General features: G+C 47.2%; 1 protein-coding gene across 1 annotated transcript in view; it reads right to left on the minus strand.

Moving 5' to 3' along the window:
* F13A1 (coagulation factor XIII, A1 polypeptide) overlaps positions 1 to 21,082 on the minus strand; it is a 154,042-nt gene that overhangs the window by 25,920 nt on the left and 107,040 nt on the right. Inside the window, exons 9-11 of the mRNA XM_008569953.1 lie at positions 14,257 to 14,410; positions 6,272 to 6,559; positions 214 to 374 (exon numbers count right to left, since the gene is read on the minus strand). Coding sequence (XP_008568175.1) covers positions 214 to 374; positions 6,272 to 6,559; positions 14,257 to 14,410 — 603 coding nt within the window. The remainder of the gene's footprint in view (positions 1 to 213; positions 375 to 6,271; positions 6,560 to 14,256; positions 14,411 to 21,082) is intronic.

Genomic DNA, 21,082 nt, shown 5'->3' on the forward strand with positions numbered 1-21,082 from the left:
TGTATCGGCAGCCACATCTATATATTTAAATCTGGAGAGGAGAGAAAAGTGTTATATGTGCATGTCTATATATAGGGCAGTTTACTTCTTTCAAAGAACAGTAGGGTTCTAGCTCTATTTTTTTTTTTTTTGAGGAGGACACACACACACACACTCACACACACACACAACCTTGCCTTTCTCCCTTATCTGAGACACGATGCTAAAACTGACCTTGATGATGACCTTGGGGATCGTCAGCACAGTGGTCTTCTGCTTGGCCAGGACATCCATAGTCTCATTGACACGAGCCGTGACAAAGAAGTGCAGGGACGCCTGCTCCAGCAGCTGGCCCATGTACTCGCCAGCTCTGACCAGCACCTGCTCTTTCCTGGCTGGTGGGAGAGACACAAACAGGCTGGCTTCAAGACCTGAGACAGAATCTGCATCACCTTTCCCCTGTCCCCCGCCCCATCCTCCCCACCTTAGCACGGCAGCCACCAGGAACACAGCAAAGGTGAGGGGCAAAAGGAACAAAGAGTCAGTTGGGGACAAGCTCTCCTGTTGCCTGGGCGAAGGATGTGCTGGAAATTTAATATTCAGTGAAGTCTTGCTGGAGAAAACGTGTCGAACTCTCCAAACAGTGCTTTTGCTGTGGCAAAATGGAATGCCATGATAAAGATGTTTAAATGGAGGACTAGGGGCTTTAGTTGTGGCTTTGATTTGGATGGGGATAATCCCCACAGGGCATACATGGAACCATGAGGTCCAAGGCCACCACTGTGCATGCCATCCCCTCGTGGAATAAGGAAAGTCTCACCCAGGCCATGGGCCACGCTTGGACAAAACTGTCAACTGCCTAAATCTTGTCTTTGTAGCATCCTACATTGCCTTTCCGGCTTTTTATGTGCTAATCTGATATCATGATTTTTTTCATCAGAGAGAACTATTGAAACCAGCTTCCACCAATGCCAGTCAGCTATCTCCACGCCTGTCCCCGACATGTAATCCAGAAGACCTTGTGCCACATGCTTGTTTCCTCATGTCACTGAGGCTAGCTTTTAGGTATTGGGGACAAGCCAGTGCAGATGACACATGGAGGCAGGGAAGCAGTCCTGGCTCTCCTCCAATCCCATCCGGGCTGAGGATAGTGGATTCTCTCCTGTGGCTCTGGGCTGCTCTATCACTCCCAATTCCTGCCACCCCCAGATTCTGGAGAGCAAAGGGCAGTTCTTCTGCAGGCTGAGCCCAGGTGTGGCAGGGGCTGCTGGCTGGATGGCAGGTGGATGGGTGACCCCCCCCACACACACACAGGGAACAGACTCTATAAATGTCTGCAGAACTGACCCTCGCTACCACTTCCCTGCCCAAGGATTCCTCCTTCCTGCAGAAGTTATCAAAGGAGACAGTTCCCTTGGTCAATAGTCGAAGTGCAGAGGGCAGCTCATCTTGGCCCACTGCGATCAGCAGCGGGTGAGTAAGAAGGATGGCATGTGCATGAGCAAGCCCGAGGCAGGGAAGCGCTGCCACCTCACCACTGGCTCACAGGTGACGGCGCACGGGCCAAGCGCACTTTCCATGCGTGGGACTCTCACACCCGGACTGGCCTCCACCTCAGGCAGCACCTCACCTTGCAAGTCTCCTTACAGATGTGGAGGTGCTGTCTGTCACTGCTGATGGCCCTCTGACTGAAGAGTGCTCAGTCTTGGCTCCACTTCACAATCACCTGGGGACGTTTAAAAACCTGCTATGCTGGATCCCACCCCAGACCGATTATACCAGAGTCTTGGTGGCTGGGGCCCAGACATCAGTGTTTTTTAAAAGTTCCACAGGTGACTCTGATGTGCAGCCAGAATTGAGAAGCTCCACTCCAACAACCACGGAGACCCCCACAGATTCAGACCTGCAAAGAGCCTCAGCACCATCAGGTTCCCACCCCCACCGTGCACCACTGAATCAAGAGTTCACTTGCATAATCTCAAGTGTGAGAGGCTCTGGGAGACAGTTTCTCAGAGCAAAAGGGGTTAAGTTAGGGCAGAGTTAGGGTGGCCTTAGAATGGACTGGGTTTTAAAATGAAAAGTCCTGCATCCTGGGAACCCCACCGAGGTTGGTCATCATAGACTTGTGGTTGTCAGTGTGGGGCAACCTCCGACCCCCACCGGGGATGTTGGTAATGTCTGGAGACCTTTTTGGTTGTCACAATTGGGGTGGGGGGCAGGTCACTACTGGCATCTGTTGGGTAGAGACCAAAGACACTGTTCAACATCCTACAATGCATAGGATAGTCCCCACAGCAAAGCAGTGTCCAGCTCAAAATGTCAGTGGTGCTGAGGCTGAGAAACCCTGCCCTGTGCTGTGCAGATTATTAGAATGTACTAGTCCATCCTAGACAAGTACTAAACAACTGGCTTGGTTGGCTTGATTCCTAGGGAAGTGCTATTCCATTTACAGTTGGTTCTTTGAAGTTATGACCTTGCCTTGACCTTGGCCCCCAAATTCTGCCTTTTTGAATGACCCACTCATATTGCCTTCTTGGGACCTGAATCTGGACCCTGCTTCCTCTGTGGCTCCCTTAGCAATGAACTGTCCAGATGAGCAAGGCTCTGGCCCTCCATTGGATACAACCTCAGATGCACATATGTGGCCTGTTTTTCATATCCCCAGATCTGGACAGATGGAGTGGTGGAGTGGCAGACCCTGAAGAACATGCACTTGTGTGTGTGTGTGTGTGTGTGTGTGTATGTGTATGTTTACTTATTTATTTTTAGCTAGAACATGCATTTTGCTTCTAGCTGCCTCTGGTAATAATAATTCCACTGGCTCTTTACAGAGGGCTGTGCTTGACTACTAGGTTCCTTTAGGCTAGTGGGATATGCCTGACTTCTTTCTACCTGTCTTTACAGAGGCCCTTGCTACCTTTATAATTTCAGCACTGGGACCCCTTTCTTCTCTGAGAACATTCCCTAAATCACAGCACTAAAAAAAAACAAGCTGTGCTTCAGAGCCCAAGAGAACAGTGCTCCTGAAATAGTACATTATGTAAGTGCTGTGTTTTGCCACTGCACAAGAAATTGTTCTAGATAAAGTTTATTAAACGTGGCAAGAGAAAGAGGAATAGATTTTCATTCTGTGAGTGGTGGAGCTGGGATGCTGCCAATATCATATACGGTGTCTGGGGAAAGCCAAGGGAGACACAGACTGGAGCTACCTCATCTCTTTTCCAAAAAGCAAAGAAAACTAAATATAGCCAAATGGAAATGACAACACCTTTGAAGGTACTGGGAGGCTTAAGTTATTCAAATCTTCCAAGCTGACTCTAGCCCACACTTTCCCTTTAGTCGTCAATCTGGAACGTATGCCTCCCATTCTACTTGGAAAACTTTCTTTCCAATAGAGGCACTTAAGAATGCCTGATCAAGGTCTAGAATTGTGTCTTTTTGCAATATACTTCAATTCATTTTTAGATTGCAATATGAGATTAATTGCATGCAATTAGTGCCGCCTACCTGCAGGGTAAAGGAAGAGAGTCTATAATTCCCTTCCAGTTATTCAGGACAAGCCCTGAGTGGGCCAGGTGGGTGGGAGCTGGGTTCATATTGACCAGGCTGAGGGCTGGTCAGCTGTCCCTAGGTCAGTGACTGACAGGGATAATACATCATGCCATTCTAGCCCACTGACTCTTAGAAGCTCATTCTTTAATTGGATTAGGGAGAGAAAAGGAAAGAGATTGAAAGACAGGACTCCTGTGAGGTGGGAAAAGGGCTGGTATTTAGTTCCTGTCTAAGGAGCTGTGCTAGACTCTGGATAGTGTGGGAACTAGAGGAAAACTGGCCCAGTTGGGGCCAAGTTTATACCGAACTGGCTCACTGTCATTGCCTGAATGGGACCTGCGTTCTACTATCTGCTTTGCCTCTAGTTGCTGTGTATGGCCTTGAACACATCAACTCACCTTGCTAGCCTCAGTTTCCCAAGATGTAAACATGTTCGCAGTTAGTATTTGCTACGACCCTACCATGTGCGAAACACTTCACATACGTGATCTCATTTAGTTTCCCCCACAGCTCCATCTCCCACACCAAATATACAGTCCATCGGCCAATCAGGTGGGCTCCACCTTCAGGGCATACCCAGATATGACTAATTCTCACTACTTCCATGACCACCACCATCATCTCTCAGCAGTAGCATCCCATCTGGTCGCTCAGCTTTAGCCCTACTTCCCCTTTAGTCTTTTCTCGACACAGCAGCCAGAGTGATCTTTCAAAACCTACGTTAGGTCATGCCACACTTCTGCTCAAAACCCCCCTTGGCTCCTCAGCTGACTCATAAAAGAAAAAAAGCAGAAGTCTTTACAAGGGCCTGTAATTCTTCACGCGGTCTGCACCCACTGCTTCTCCCCTTGCCACCTTTGCTCCCAGTCCTTGCTGCTCATTGAACACCTCAGGCATGCTCTGGACCCAGGGCCTTTGCACATATGGCTTCTTCTGGCCAAAATGATCACTCCTGCCCTTCTGTCATGTCTCTGTTAAACGTCATTAGAGAGGTTTTCCCTGACCATCTCACCCCCACCAGCATGCCCTGTGCCCCTAACCTGCTTTATATTTTCTTATTACACGTACATGTGTAATATATATTCACTCGTTTGATTGTTTCTTGTCTGTTTCCCCCACGAGACCAGAAACTCCATAGTGGTAGGCATGGCTATGTCTTCAGCACAAAGCAGAACCCGGACTTGCAAGTATGAATAAAGGTTTGGAAATGAATCAACAGTCCTATGGTGTGGGTGGCATTATTCCCATTTACAGATAAGGAGAGAGGGCTCAGAGCTCGTAGATGACACCGTCACACCTTATATCCATATTTGTCTAATTCCAAGGCTCAGGATCTCTAAAATCAAATGTGTCTTCCTGTTCTAAACTATTTTTACAACTGCTCTCCTCTTCAGTCCTTTATACTGACTATTCTTTTCTATGAGAGTTACCTTTCCTACGTCTAGGGTAGAAAAAGTGTTAAATCTTTCAGTTTCCAAAGAAAATACCATGGTGATTTCTTAATTGTTAGCTACATTACTGAAGCTAGGCAGATTTGCTCCCGTAAAGCTTAGGTGGGTTTATTGGAATTAGGATTTTTCGGAATAGTTTCCCATTTTTCTGGGAATATTTTTCTGAAGCCTCAGCAAGGGTCCTGTGACAGCTGAATCCAGAATGCTCCTGCACAGTTGTGACCTGTGATTCCATCATCCCAGGAGGCACGTTAGTCTTGCTTCCCACAGCTTTGTAGAAACTATTGTTTGTATGCTTTTTTCTTTTCTTTTCTTTTTCAGTGCCACATGTCAGGTCAATGAAAATCCAGTGGCCTGAAGTGTTCAAATCCTTTCCCACCTGCTCTATCCAACCTCACACGCTCTGCCTGGAGATTGGTTTCTTTTGGTTGACTCATTTTACCAGTGCTGTGGCCAACATTTGTCCCCGCCAAATACTAGCACCCCAGGAAACGAGACTGGTTGAAACCATAATCCCCATTGCCAGCTGCAGCATGTCGATCCCAATCTGCTTAAAATACTCTGCACTTTTGTAGTGATGAAAATGTTCAGAAGGACGCGTGCAAGGGGGAGAAAGAGGCCCCCGAGAGACGGCAGAGAGAGCACAGCCCTTCACAGGCACACTCTGTGTCTTCAGCCTCTGCTCCCAGTGATGTGCTCTCTCGCTAGATACCCAACAGATCATTTTTCAGAACCAGCCTGCATGCAGAGCTTTGACCTCCCTGCCTTCTACGTGGTAAATCAAAGCACGCTCTGTCCCAAAAGACTTTCCTAACTTGGGAAAATGGCACCACCAGAGGGCCTGTTTTCTGAGCCGGGTCACTTAGATCCGAGCTTCTCAAACTTTCCTGTGCACTCCAATCCCTTGGGATCTTGTTAAAATGCAGATTCTGGTTCAGGAGGTCTGGGATGGAGTCTGAGAGTCTGCATTTCTAGCAAGCTCCCTGGGGATGCTGGTGCTGCTGGTCCAGAGACCACACTCTGAGAAGCAAGAGTTTTAGTTACATTGAATTCTTACAACTCATGGGGCTCTAGGCTTTGAAAATTTCAGTGTTCACTTCTATGCATGAGACGTAAAGATGAAAGTCAAGGCTTTTCTAGAACAGGTGGGTTCTACTTGTGTGGTTCACACTTCTGAGCTCTGGGGGAGAACTTCCACTTTGACAGAAAGCTCTTAGTGGGTGTTATCACTGAGTGGGACAGGAAGCCAGATGACAGCCCTGGAGAGAGCCACACCCTCATTAACTTACAGGAAAAGGGCTCCAGCTCCACATTGAAAGTCTCCTTTTTGAATTCTGCCTTCAGAACCCCAGTGTAGAAGGTGACGTTGCCCGAGAGATAGGCTGAGAGGGTGTAATGGCTGGAGCCGTTGCTCTGGAAGGTGATGGTGACTTTGAAGTCTTTTCCCAGCACAGCATTTTCTACTTCAAAGTCCATGTGAACGTCAGACCTGGATTTGATGACACCTTCTGTGTTGAGAGGCTTTTTAGCCCCATACATCAGGGCAGTTTCTAGGGCCAATCTCTCTTCTTCTTGACCTAAGAGAGATCCAGAGATAAGAACCGGGAAGAAGAAATCCAGTCCACCAAAGAGAAAGTCACATTGCTAAGCCCACCGTGCATGGTACTTGTTGGGCTGCCTCTATAAGCCTCACAGCCCCCCAAGGCAAGTGCTGTTGTTATTCCTGTTAATTCTGCAAAATCGGGTTCGCAGAGATTCAGAGACCTGCCTGGGTTGCCAAGTTAGTAGGTGCAGTGCCAGCTCCAAGGGCTGAGCAGTGAGGAAAGGAGATGTGGGGGGAGTTGTTTCCTAAGTGATGCCACCTCAGGGGCCAGCAGGTAGAATCGGCAAAATCTAACTTTCTCAAACTTATTTTTTTTTCCTTTTTGTCTTTTTTACTGACCGGTAACGGGATCGCAACCCTCGGTGTCGTGCCCGCACCAGGGACCGGCAAATGGGATCGCAACCCTCGGTGCTGCCCCCGCACCACGCTCAGCCAGTGAGCGGGAACCGGTCTCCACATGGGATCCGAACCCTCATGGGATCGCAACCCTCGGTGCTGCCCCCGCACCGCGCTCAGCCAGTGAGCGGGAACCGGTCTCCACATGGGATCCGAACCCTCGACGGGAGCGCCACCCCGCTCCCAAGCGGTGCACTCTCCAGTGCGCCACCAGGCCGGCCCTAACTTTCTCAAACTTTGATGTCAGTTTTCTTCCCTCCCTGAGCCCTAGCCAGGGAGCTAGAATTTGGGAACCTCTAAGGAGAGATTTTGAAATTGCCTCTTGCCATTCCGACTTCTGCAGTGCGTTCTCTCTGATGTGTGGATCCCAGCAAGCCCCGTCCTCCTCAGCCCTCCTGCCACCTCGGCCTGCCCCCCTTACTCCTATCGGAGCTGACTCTGGACGGCTCCTGCCCTGCCCTTCCTCTCTTCCTCAGCTGCCATCAGCCCCAGCAGGTCGCAGAGAGGGCGCTGGCTCTGGTGAGATGTTACCAAGCCTTTCCTGTCCAGACCCTCTGGACAGACCCCCTTTCCTCAGGCAGACCCCCTGGAGGAGCACTGAGTGGTCTGGACTCTCCTGGAAGCTCACAACCTTCACTAGCCTATCAGAGGTTCTGAGATGAAGCCCTACCACATGGAGACCTGTTTTCTCTACCCCAAGGTCTCCAAAACCCATCTGACACTGACACAGGTTTTTGAGGGACATCCATTGGCATGTGATGGTTCACCAAAGTTCTAATGTAGTTCGTGGTGTGTGTGCCGTCTGGGGGAAAGTGTCTTGTGTAGGGTTTCTGAGGTGGTCGTGGTGGAGAGGAAGGGCGGGGGAGCAGGTGAAGGGGTGAGCTCTGGAAGAGGAAAGAACAGCTTTGTGCAGACTGGGAAGCGGGAAATGCAGACACGAGTCAGCCTCGGGGGAGCTGGTGTCTCAGACGCTGACGAGCTGGGCTGGTGGGACTTACAGAGCTTGGGACAGATGCTTGGCCTTGGGGACAGGACCTGTGGAGCTGTACAGAGATGGTCGCCATTCTCTGTTCCACCGTAAATACCTTTGGGTACATCTTTGTGCATTGTTAAGGATGGAGATGAAAACATGAAGGTAAATTCTTTGGTTTGCAAACACTAGTCAGGAGAATGACTAGTGGGAAAAAAATCACTTTAACATAGAACGCTGGCTTTTATTATTATTTATTTAAATTGTGTGTATTTATGGGGTACGATGTGATATTTGAGTATGTGTATACAGTGTGCAGTGATCATATCAGGGGGATTAGCCTATCCATCTCAAACATTTGTCATTTTTTCATTTGGGAATGTTCAAATTCCTGTCTACTAGCTATTTGAAATTATGTTAATTTCAAGATAGTTTTCCACTTTACCTGGATAAGAACTAAATGCAATGGCCATTAAGAGGCCAGTTAATCACAGTAGCTACCATGGAGTGCTAGCTATGTGCCAGGCATTGGGACAAGTGCTTTGTGTGTATTACATCATTTCATCCTCACAACCATTCTACAAGGCAGGCACTGCTGTTACCATCGGCCTCCTCACTTGTCAAATTAGGGCACCTGCGTCACAGAGTTGTTAGTGGATTAGAGGTAGTAGATGCATAAGAAATGAAAGCTAGTCTGCAAAGACAGAGCAAATGCCAGCAGGCGTTGCATACAAATGTGAATGTGTATTTGCATGTGTGTGTGTTTGTTAACAATTTCCCTGATTGCCAAGATTGCAAGAATATGCCAGAAACAATTGGTCTAGGAAGAGCATTGATTAGAGCACATGCTTACAGATCAACAGGAAGGAGATAATAAAGGGAAGGACGGTGAGGATGAGGAGAGAGGAGTGAGGTATTTTAGCAGACATCATCCAGCAAACAGGTCCGTGAGAAAGACAGAATTAACGATTATCACTTTGGAGGGGGCCAGATATGCGTTTAGGCAAAGTGCAGGAGGCACATTCAAGCAGCAGGGACATGCCAGCGATGGGTAGTCACGAGCAGCTCTATAGAGCAGGTCATGGGTGGAGGAACCTGGAACTTCCCTCTGGGGACGCCTGTCCCCTGTGGGCAGGGGGCTGCCAGGCAGAGGCAGGCGGGGGCTGTTATGGGATGCGCAGGCCCAGATAGGGGGAAAGAAGTGCAGGGTATTCCCAGAGCCCAGCAGAGTAATTCCTGTTTCTCTGCAGTGATGCTCTGTGCTGTGTCGTTTTACATAATTCAGAGCCATGGGCAAAATTTTAGCACCATGAGAGATTAACTAAAGCCAGATTACATTGTCTTAGATTCCTCTGTAACCTCCAGGAGCAAGGTCAAACACATCTCCCTGTTTATTACAGGTAGGATGTAATAAGACAGCCCTTTTATGCTGGACAAGCCTCTTTTCATTGTTCTGGTCTAGCTCCAATGTCACCTGCTCAGAGGCCCCCATCTCTTTCATTACACTGTGTAATGGGTCCCCAAACCCAAGTCCTCTCATCCTCACTGACACATTGCCTGGTTTTCTTTCCTTTTCTTTGTCACAGTACTTGTCCTGTGAGACATTATCTCACCTGCTGGAATGCCATCTCCATGAGAACATGACATAGTCTGTCTTGTCCACCTCTGTGTCCCCAGGACCTAGGACTGTCCCAGCACAGAGGCTTTGAAGGATTGAGGTTTGGAAAAGTATTCTGCTTGCAGCCAGAGGCAAAACTTTTGTCTTTATGACAGGTACTAACTAGTCCAGAGTAGGCCATTTTGTGTTCAGTTAAGGCCACCTGTGAAGGTGGCACTTCAGTGACTACTCTTAAGGTCACTGCACACTACTGAGACCCTGCAATGGTCCAGGTACTGTGCTGGGTGCAGATGAGAAACACAGCCCTTCCTGCAGTGGAGACAGACCAGCGAGGGGTGGTGGCAGTACAGACGGGGCTGACATAGGGGCTGGGACAGACCTTGGTGCACAGGGTATGGGAACACGAGGAAGAGACCCTTACACTGCCCGGGGCCAGGGGAGGCTTCTTGGAGGAATATTTCTCTACACAGTGAGGGTACAGCCGGGGAGACAGGCGACAGCGTGGCTTGTTGGAGGAACTGCCAGCAGTTCTCTGGCTGCCACATGTGAGACCCGTGGGGCACAGCCAGAGTGGCAGCTTGGGGATCAAAAAGTCGACTGATGAGAGGTGTGTGAGGTACGGGGTGCCCTGGAGGCGAGGGGAAGAGAAGAGGGTTATTTCACAGCGCTGGAGCCGGCTCAGGTTTGTATTTCAGGTAACATCAGCTTGGCGGCAAGCAGAGGTCAGCCCGAGGGAAGGAGAGGATGGGGAGGTGAGGTGGAGCTGGGAAGCCGGAGCAGCTGTGTTCCAGGAGAAAAATAATCGGAGCCCCAAAGAAGAGGAGGAGTATGACGGTAGTAACAGAATTACTAGCAAGAGTGGAAACTTACTTTTGCTTGACACTTCCTATATGTCAGGCACATCCTCAGGGTTTACACCCCTGATACCATTTAATCCTCAGAGCAGCTGCGGAGCTGGAGGGGACGGGTGCATTTGTGAACTGGTTCAGAGGGACTCAGAGGATCTGCTGCTCGCCTGACTCTCGAGGTGCCACATTTGGGTGTGTGGTGGTCGCTGTCACTAGGGTGGGGAGCGTGGGGGAAATAAAGGAGGCGGGAGGCGGGGCCAGTGAGAGAAGGTGACATTGTGGAGGGTTCAGTTTCAGGTTTCTGTGGGACATCTGGGTAATGTCTGGGCTGAGACACAGACTTGGGAGTGATCAGTGTTCACTTGGCAGTGAGAGAAGGTGGCATTGTGGAGGGTTCAGTTTCAGGTTTCCGTGGGACATCTGGGTAATGTCTGGGCTGAGACACAGACTTGGGAGTGATCAGTGTTCACTTGGGAAGTGAACACCAGCTACGTAGAAGTAGAACCTAAAGCAGGTGCGAATGGAGCTCGAGGACTGACGCCTGGAGTGAAGTCACTAACATCCAGAGGGCGGCGGAGAAAGGCGCGCTGAGAGCTGCAGGAGACAGGAGTCAGGGGGGCGGGTGGAGCCAGCAGGAAGTTGTGGCACTGGAACAAAGAGAAGAGGGACTTTCAAGAAAACGAGGGAACAGCATCATCAGAAAGGGTGGGAAGGCCAAGCAAGGTGGCTTCTGCAAAACATTTACTCCATGTGGCGGTCAGGTGGTCTTGTGACCCTGGGAAGAACAGCTTCAGGGGTGTGCTGGGAGCAGAAACCGGGGCTCAGGGGAGAGGAAGGAATGGAAAAGGAAGATGGTTGCAGAGGCAGAGAGGAAGGCGGACAGGGCCTGCCTGGTAGGGAATTAGTGCTGAAAAGGGTTTTGTAAGTTGTTTTTCTAACACGCAAGACACCTGAGCCTGCTTAAATGCTAATTGGAAGGAGAAAGTAGACGAGGAGAGAAGAGAATACAAGCAACAGAGGGAGTAATTAATGGAGCAAGAGGGAATGGGATCAAGACACCATCATAAAAGAGGATCTATTGCCACAGGAGAAGTTTTTAGGATTCTGGTTTTCAAAGTTTTATAGTTTCTTACTCTTATATTTTGAAAAAAAACTTATAAAATTAATATTAAGCTTTAGTAAGTTAAAGTGATAAATGATCTTTCACCATTTAGTTAATTAAAATAGTTAATTCCTAAACCCAGTCATAATTTCTTTTATATGATTTGACTCCTCTCCATATTTTGGTGTCCACACTCGGCATTTGCAGATCAGGGAAATTATATGAGATTCAATAGTAAGAAGCAGAGTGGTGGCCACACAGCTACAAATGCTGCCAGGCCTCTACGGTGTGGCCACAGCAGACATCAATAATCAATCACTCTTTCCCGCCATGCTCAGGTACATTCTCAAATTAGCACTCCACTCAGTCACTCCAAAGTTAGAATTTAAAATGTATTCTTGTATGCCGTCCTTGATCAGGACACTAGTTACCCACCTGGATCAAACTCTGGCCCAGAGGCAGGATGGGTTGTCTCTCATGACTATCTATACAGATCGAGGGGTTCTCCAGTTGTACCAGACCCCCACACTGCCCCTCTCCCTGAGCCTTGCCTTCTTGTTACACTCTGGTGGCCTGGACCTCAGATGTCTTTCTCAGGCACAGTTGGTGTCTTTTATTTGTTTTAATCTGGTGTCCACCCCTGGCTCAGTCCCCAACTTCTCTTTCATGGACTGGTTTTTGGTCTTTTTCCTCTCGGCATCTGATCCTGTCCCATTCCTGATTTCTCTGTCACCTCTGGGCTGACAGACGATGGCAGCTGTGCTCTGCTGCGTGGTTTCAGTGAAACAACGGGTCACGTGGACAGCTCACTTACCGCTGCTCCTAGGTGCCCGTAGCTCACCTTTTGTGGACTGCTCTGTCCGGTCAGGCCTCATTCCAGCGGAGAACGGTCACACTGCCATCCCTGCCCTGCTGCCTTCCCCGGGGAAGTCTTTCCCCAGCCTCACCTGCCAATCATTTTTTATTGTGCGGGCTGGGTTGCCCGTCATTAACTTCCTTCACCTGATCCCTGAGTGTGGCTTGGTCTGTGCCCTGCAGCATCTGTCTTCCCTGTGTCAGAGCAATGCTCACCCACAAGGTGAGGCTAGCTTCTCCCTTTCTTTCCAGCTGGATGCAAGGCAGGGCTGTGCACTTCTCCAGCCCGCACAGTGCCTGGAATATGGCAGAGGGTTAAGATCAAGCTGTTGAATGCATGGATGTGTAACTGAGTGAATGTTGAGGCTAGTTTCTTTAACTTTTTTTTTTTTATAGACTTTCCTTTTTCCCTTTCCGAGCCTTTTTGCATGTTACTCTACAGTAAGAGGGCATTGCTTATTTTTGTTTTACTGTGCTTATATTGTTTTTAACTTTCCTTTTAGGAAAATACCCCAAAGAAAAAAGAAATCTTTTGTACCTATGTTGTGCAATGGATGATAACCAACACAAGAAAAAAATGAACCATTTCAGAAATACAGGAAAAATTCACTAGTTCAGGTGACAAAAATCTCCAATTTCTAATACCATGCGCAAGTGTTCTCAATTCAGTAAGTTTTTTTCTTTATAGTGGAAATAGCTTTTGTAAATAAGAGTGGGGAACTGTCTAAAATATTTAAAACAAATTCTGCACTCCTTAGCACATCAGGAGTACCAATGAATATTTAGGTATATGCTAATTACTTGTTATTTTTATTCATTCACTAGAATAAATGCTGCTCCTAAGAACTTCTGGTAGTGAATCATTTGCAAAATACATCCCATGTTCCTCGTCAAATATCCAAAATCCTTCACTTCTTGGCTGCTACTGACCTTGGGCAGCTGTGTCTCTATCCACTGGGCCTTTTGAGCTTGAGGCGTCAGTAAGACCTGCAGGTCCCTGTACACCCCAGGCTGCTTCGTACCTCCCAGCTTTGGCCATCTTCCACTGCCTGGAAACCCCTGTCCAGCTTTCTTTAACCGAGGTGTGTGACTTCTCTTCCTGGGCTTTGCTTTTTTCTGATTTTCTTGGTTGGACTGAGTGTCCCTTTACTTCATTTCCAAAGCCCCCTCTGCACAATGATCTTATCACTTGGCCAAGGGACAGGAAACTGGGTCCTGCTCACTGCTGGAATCTCCAGCAGCAAACCAATTGTGGGCATCGAGTAGACACTCACAACTGACTGAGACAGAACTGAACTCAACAGTGCCATCTGAAAAATATTCTACACAATAAAAGTTAACCAAAAAACCACCATAACATAATTTTATTCCTGAAACTGGCCTTCACCCTAATTGGCCTGAATTAATTAGTGTGCTGTCCTGTTAATATTATATTATCTGCCTTATGGAGTTTGCATGATAATTCAATGAAAAGTGTATGTGAAAATATTTTGTAAATTACTAAACAAATAGGAAGTAGTTAAATTTTGATTATTGAACTAAAAGTACATCAGTTATACAGTGTTTTCTAATAGGATTATTTATAATTAAGGCTCTTATGAGCAAGAATATATTCTATACTCTATCAAAATAGATATGACGATAAAGCAGATCATTTCACAAGCCGTGGGAGGGGGAATCCTGCTCAAAGCAAGCAAACAAAACTACAATGAAAAATTGCGTGTGTGACGTGTCTGTCACTCATGAGAATTTATGCTTCTGCTCTTGCTACCAAATGCTGCAAATGCCAGTGCATTCTCCAGGAAACACATTTCAGGGTGACAGTGAATAAGTACTAAATGGACTTGGGTGAAGGAATATTAATCTGGTTGTAGTAAATTACCTTCTTGGAATTTGTAAGTATCGGTAATGTCCTTTATGCCGTCTCCTCCGATTTGTTTGGTTACAATTAATTTCCCAATGTGGGTGGTATCCACAGCTCCCACCACCTGAGTGCCGTCTTTCTTAGCTGTGATGTAAACAAGATCACTGTTGACCTAGAAACAGGAGCGGAGAGCGTTAGCCATCAGCAAAAGTCCGTGACACCAAAATCTTTAGCTCCCCACAATGTTGTTGTCTAGAGAGTTCTAGAGTTGACATGTTCCTTTCTTCAACAGCCTTGGATGCACGGGGCCAAGTTTGTTTTAAAGATATCCTGAAGGAGAATCTAGTTTAGATTAACCATCAGTATTTTAAATGAAGGATATTCGGGGTTGGGACTATCAAGTGTCTAAATAGCAACCATTTCTTTCCCCCCTTTTTCTTCCTGGTAAATTCCACCTCCTAAGGGAGAGCTGGAAGCTCCATTTCCATTTCTTGTCTTCCCAGACTTCTGTTAAGCTGGCAGTGGCTATGGGACCTGCTTCTAGGAAGAGGAGAACATCTGCTAGTTGTCTTCTGGAAAAGATTTTCCTCTTTTACAAAATGGGAGAGGTAGATGGGAGGTTGGCATGGGGTGCTGTCCTTCCCTTCCTGCCTTCAGATGTTTTCGTGCAGTCGAAGTGACTCTGCAAGCTGCTGTAGCCGTCCTGGGACAGTAAAGAGAAACACTGCCAGTGATCGGAAGACGGCAGAGTGGAAAGACAGAGGTGGTTGAGGGCTCGCTGAGGCTGTTAAATGGCTGAGCCAAGCTCGGGACCACCTACTTCAGGATTTCATATATGAGAGAAATAAACCTCCACGGTTTCAGTCATATTAATTCCGCGGAAGACGGCAGAGTGGAAAGACAGAGGTGGTTGAGGGCTCGCTGAGGCTGTTAAATGGCTAAGCCAATCTCGGGACCACCTACTTCAGGATTTCATATATGAGAGAAATAAACCTCCACGGTTTCAGTCATATTAATTCCATTACTTGCAGCCAAAAGCATTTTAATTGAAAAATAATATTAGACTATCTGGGAGGAATTCAAGCAATTTTCTGGTGGTTCAGCAGCTAAAATGTGCTATTTGTGGGACTTGGAAGGGGCATGTTGGGGCCAATGCTGGCCAACCCCCAAGCTATTCCAGGGTTCTGCTTTACCACTCTCATTTCTAGAGACGATGGGTTGATCTGTCTTGTAAGCAGAGTCCCTGAGTCCTTTATTATATGTTTTTACAATCATTTTTTTTGGGGGGGTTCCATTTATTATCATGGAAGCAGGTCGAAAACACAAATTGCACTGCTAACAGTCACTGGAATATTTACAGTATGTCTTCCAAGCCCCTCGTCAAGCCTCAGTTTCCCCTTCTTTACATAGGATAACAATACTCCTTCCTCATAGGATAATTGGCAGTATTGACTGAAATAAATGCATGTAAATTATTTATCATAGTGTCTGGCATAGAGTAGATACTTAATAAATGTTATTGATAATAATATATTATTTAATAGTATTGCCAGATATTGTTCAAGGTGTTGGAGCCCTAATGATGAAGAAAATAGATGTGGTCACTGCCATTATAGGGTCTGCACCCTAGTAAGGGAGATTTTGTATATCAGAATCACCCGAGGCACTTTTAAAAAATAGATGCCTGATCAAAGAGTGCAGGGGCGCCTCCCACTCATAAGATTAAAGCCTGATGAAGATCTTTTAATGAAACACGATGTTTACAGGGCCTCATCGTGAAGGGATGATGGCAAGGCCTCATCGTGGGAGAAGATGCCGGTGTTCCACCCTGATATTCTGGAGCTCTGTGTGCTTAAATATCTACTTGTTAAATGGCTAAGCCAATCTCGGGACCACCTACTTCAGGATTTCATATATGAGAGAAATAAACCTCCACGGTTTCAGTCATATTAATTCCATTACTTGCAGCCAAAAGCATTTTAATTGAAAAATAATATTAGACTATCTGGGAGGAATTCAAGCAATTTTCTGGTGGTTCAGCAGCTAAAATGTGCTATTTGTGGGACTTGGAAGGGGCATGTTGGGGCCAATGCTGGCTGACCCCCAAGCTATTCCAGGGTTCTGCTTTACCACTCTCATTTCTAGAGACGATGGGTTGATCTGTCTTGAAAGCAGAGTCCCTGAGTCCTTTATTATATGTTTTTACAATCATTTTTTTGGGGGGGTTCCATTTATTATCATGGAAGCAGGTCGAAAACACAAATTGCACTGCTAACAGTCACTGGAATATTTACACTATATCTTCCAAGCCCCTCTTCAAGCCTCAGTTTCCCCTTCCTCATAGGATAATTGGCAGTATTGACTGAAATAAATGCATGTAAATTATTTATCATAGTGTCTGGCATAGAGTAGATACTTAATAAATGTTATTGATAATAATATATTATTTAATAGTATTGCCAGATATTGTTCAAGGTGTTGGAGCCCTAATGATGAAGAAAATAGATGTGGTCACTGCCATTATAGGGTCTGCACCCTAGTAAGGGAGATTTTGTATATCAGAATCACCCGAGGCACTTTTAAAAAATAGATACCTGATCAAAGAGGTCTTGGGTGAGATCCTAAACTGATATACTTTTAAAAAGGTCTCGGATAATTCTATTGGACACCCAGACCCGAGAACCCCTGCAATACAGTACAATAAGTACCTAGAGAAGGTAAGTCCATGATACTTTTGGAGAATGTGGGCAGGGGGACAGGGGTTGGATAGGAAATAACCACCCAGTTGAAACCTGGAAGATGCATAGGAATCAGTAAAGTAAAGAATGGAAGGAAGGCTGTGACAGGCAGATGCACAGGCAGATGCAAAGGCTCCAAAGAAGGTACTTGAGAGAGACACTGGATGAGCTTCAAGAAACATGAGCTGTGATCTTGAATATGTCCTCAGAGAACGTCACGCTGACCTCTCTAACTTCAGTTCTTGCTTCTCTAAAATGAAAATAGCTATACTTGCTCTTCCAATTTCATAGGAACATTTTAAGTTAGAGTGAGAAATGATCTATAACTTGTAAATTTCCAAATGGAGTAAAAATGTGATGGTCATTATTAGGTAATGGGGAAACTTGATGATATATTCCTAACTTTTAAAGTTGAGGTTAAAGAGAGCAACTTTTCTCTACTTTCTCACAAAATGTTCTGAGTTTACGTGAAGTCTGATCTCTAAGAAGGCGGAGATAGCCAACGTTTATTGAATACCCACAATGTTTCAGGGACATTTTGCAAATGACTTAATTTAAACCTCACAGTAATAAGCCTGTGAAGCATGTTCTATTAAAACCGTGTTACAGATGAGGGTACCGAGACTCAGAAGGTGAAGCAAAGCATTTGTGGTCCCATGGCCTGTGCCCTTGACCTTCACAGCACACTGCTTCTCCCACATCAACCTGCAGGACCACCAGGTGGTGAGATGGTTCCATGCTTGGGGCTCAGGTTTCTGAGGGTAGTAAATGGCCCTCCGCAGAGCTCGGTGGAGCTAGCCACGTGATGTGAAAGGTTCAAATGTAAAACCAGCAATCAGGAAGGGAATGCACAGAGCAGCCAGCTGAGAAACATTGTCATTTTGGGGGAAGAAAAAATTAAGCAATCTTTCAATGAACTGCTTCAGAATCTCGGCGTTCCCTCCGGAGAAGGCCGTGCAAGCACAAAGAGCGACCTCCTCCACTCACAAATTATAGCAGCAACGATGACAAGTATCCTCTTCATACCAACCCCACAACAGCATACAGTGTTCCAGGGACATAAGCTAAATACAAAAGTGGCTAAATCCTGGGCTTCCCTTGAGTATGGCTTAGGAAATTAATGTAGACTAAACCTCAGGCCAGCCAGCAACACTGTCCCTTGTGGAGAGGAAGGAGGAGAAACCTACGTGTGGATGGCTTTGGCATGTGCGTGGGGAGACACGGGAGAGAGGGAAAGGATTCTTTCCAAGAGATGCCAGCAAGCTTTCTTTTCAATTTCAGCCACTAGTGTAGGGGTTCTCCATCCTGGCTGCACAGGAGAATCACTGAGGAGCTTAAAAGTACCAGTGACAGGCCCCGCTCAAGACCCACTGACACTCTACACTAGAACACTACTTTAATGCAGGGTAGACCACCAGGATTATTGGACTTAGGCTGTGTGACTTTGGGTGAGTTACTGCATCTCTCTGAGCCTAGGTTTGATAATACTTTCCTTGCAGGGCTGGTCGGTAGATCAGTCCTACTAGTGAAAGCCCTGCGTTTAAGGCTAATATATTTTCCCTCTTTGGAATGGGAAGGAATCTTAGTGATCATCTAGTTCTACCTCTACACTCGAAGGGGCTCTGGTCGCACTGAACGCGGGCATCTCGACATGAAATCCAGTCTCTTTTCTCAATGCCATACCCTTGCCTCTTAGTCAGACATGGCTCTTCCTACACAGCCTCTGCCACTGTTCAGGTGCCTGGGGGCTCAGCCAAGGTGGGGTGGGCAGCAGCCTAGAAGACCCCTTTCTGCAAACTTCTGCTTGTACTCATGGAACATAAGCATATGTGCATGGCTGGTGGAAGCCGTGCTTACCACTGAGGATGGAGACTCCCTCCTGTTTTCAGGAGCCAGGATCAAGTTTGCTTTGGTTCGTTCACTGGTTCCCAAGTGGAGATAACCTCCTGTGCATGCTCTGCAGAGAAAGCCTTGCTTCTCCAAGGGCACGTGGAGGTAGTGGCTTCCCACCCACCTTCCTGACAAGTTTGCCACATGCCCACCCCTGCACTTGTTGTTTCTTGAGCCCATAGGTGCTGATGATGCTGCCAGGCCCCTGAGTGTGCTCTTTGTGCTTCATACATGTGCCTTGTCACCTACCAGGGATGCCAGCACATGAGGACACAACTCTGGCCCCTATCTTTGAGATACTACTCTTGGCAGTGTGCTCTGCACCAGCTCTTGTTTGCTTGATTCATTCATCCATTCAACTCAACAAATGTTTATTGATGGCTACTATGCACCAGACCCTGCTGTCAGCAACGAGAATACAACAGACCCTACCTTCATGGAACTTATATTCTAGAAGGGAGAGGAATACTAAGTGCTAAGGCAGGGTAGGAGGATAAAAACAACAGGACAGATTGTAATATTTTAGGTGGGGGGTGAAGAGGTGATCAGAGCAGAGACCTGGATGCAGTGAGGGAACAGAATATGCAAAGCGTTCTTCCATCACGGGAAGAAAGATGGGGGTGGGGGGAGGGGAGGGCTTTTCTAGCAAAGGAAGCAGTATGTATAAAACTCTGAGTAAGAGCATGTTTGGATGCTTCCAGAAGAGCAAGGTCAGTATGACTGGAGAGAAATGAACAATGGGTGGGGTGAGAGGGAAGGCAGGGGCCAGATGACATAGAATCTTGCAAAGATTTATGTTCAATTTTATTGTAAGGATGATGGAAACCCACTGGAAGGTTCGGGCAGGGGTGTGACATGTTTTTGTTTACATTTTAAAGGATAATCCAGCTGATTTCTGGAGAATGGGTGAAAATGGGGTCACAGAGGGTGTAGGGACATGGGTTAAGAAGCGGCCTCTCTGTGCTGTGCAGACCTCAGAAGGTAATGGTGGAAATGCAGAAGTGGCTGGATTCATGGTATTTTTTGTAAGTGTTTCTGGCAAGATACATGAAGCAGGTTAAGAAGAGAAACCAAAAATAATTCCAAACTTTTATATGTTATTTGAATGAATGAATGAGTCATATTAGATCCAAATAGGAGATGCCAAGAATGGGCTGCATCTAATCAGTGGCAGCAAAATGAACAAGTTTGAAGTGAGGATGAAGAATCTGCAGAGAAGTGTCTGCACAGGTTGTGTACAGAGAACTGCTGGCCCAGAGCTAGGGAAGGGTTCTGCAGCAGTGGGGTGGTTAGTGTGGCCCAGGGAGCCCCCTGCTGCTGCAAAGTCATCTCAGTGCCAGGGAAGGAAGGCAGGAGAGCGTGTGTGCGCACATGTGTGCGTGCATGTGTGTGCACGGTCGTACAGAGAACTGCTGGCCCAGAGCTAGGGAAGGGTTCTGCAGCAGTGGGGTGGTTAGTGTGTCCCAGGGAGCCCCCTGCTGCTGCAAAGTCATCTCAGTGCCAGGGAAGGAAGGCAGGAGAGCGTGTGTGCGCACATGTGTGTGTGCATGTGTGTGCACGGTACATGCGCACGTGTGTGTGTGAGAGTTTGGGGCAGGATGGTATGAACTAGAAGTTCACAGAAGAGAACTGCCTTCACTACAAAGAAGAGAGTCCTTCATTAAGAACCCCTGCATGCTCCGTGAACACGGGGACTCAGAAGATGACTCCAGACACCAGAGCCGCTCTGTCCCCTCTCACCCAGGCCACCATTAGTAGCAGAGAAGAGGCAGACAGGCCTTCAGAACTGGAGGAACCCACCATGGCGATGAGGGCACGTGAAGAAAGGGGGCTGGAGAAATGGGCCTCAAGCCCCAGCAGAAATCTAGAAATGTGAAGGGTAAATTTCCCAGTGGAGGAGAGGAAAAGGGGCTGAAGGTAGGGTGCTTTCCACAAATGCCCTCCTATCGTAGGTTCTGTTTTTGCTCAAGGAGACCAAGGCCCTAGAATAACTAAAAAAAGTCAATGAATGATGCTTCATCGGCCCAGAAATGAGTAAGGAATGACCAGGAAAGTCAGCATGTCTGAGGCAAGAAAAGGTGAAGCCACTGACACTGACATGCCTGGCAAGTGAGAGGCCAGCTGTCTGGGCAGAGGAGGGAGAGGGGACAGTCCGCCACCTCAACCCTGAGTCACAGAGACACTCCTTAAGGCTGCATACTATGCCCCCTGGGTTC

This window comes from Galeopterus variegatus, unplaced genomic scaffold (genome assembly GCF_000696425.1).
Source record: "Galeopterus variegatus unplaced genomic scaffold, G_variegatus-3.0.2 Scaffold29, whole genome shotgun sequence".
NCBI lineage: Eukaryota > Metazoa > Chordata > Mammalia > Dermoptera > Cynocephalidae > Galeopterus > Galeopterus variegatus.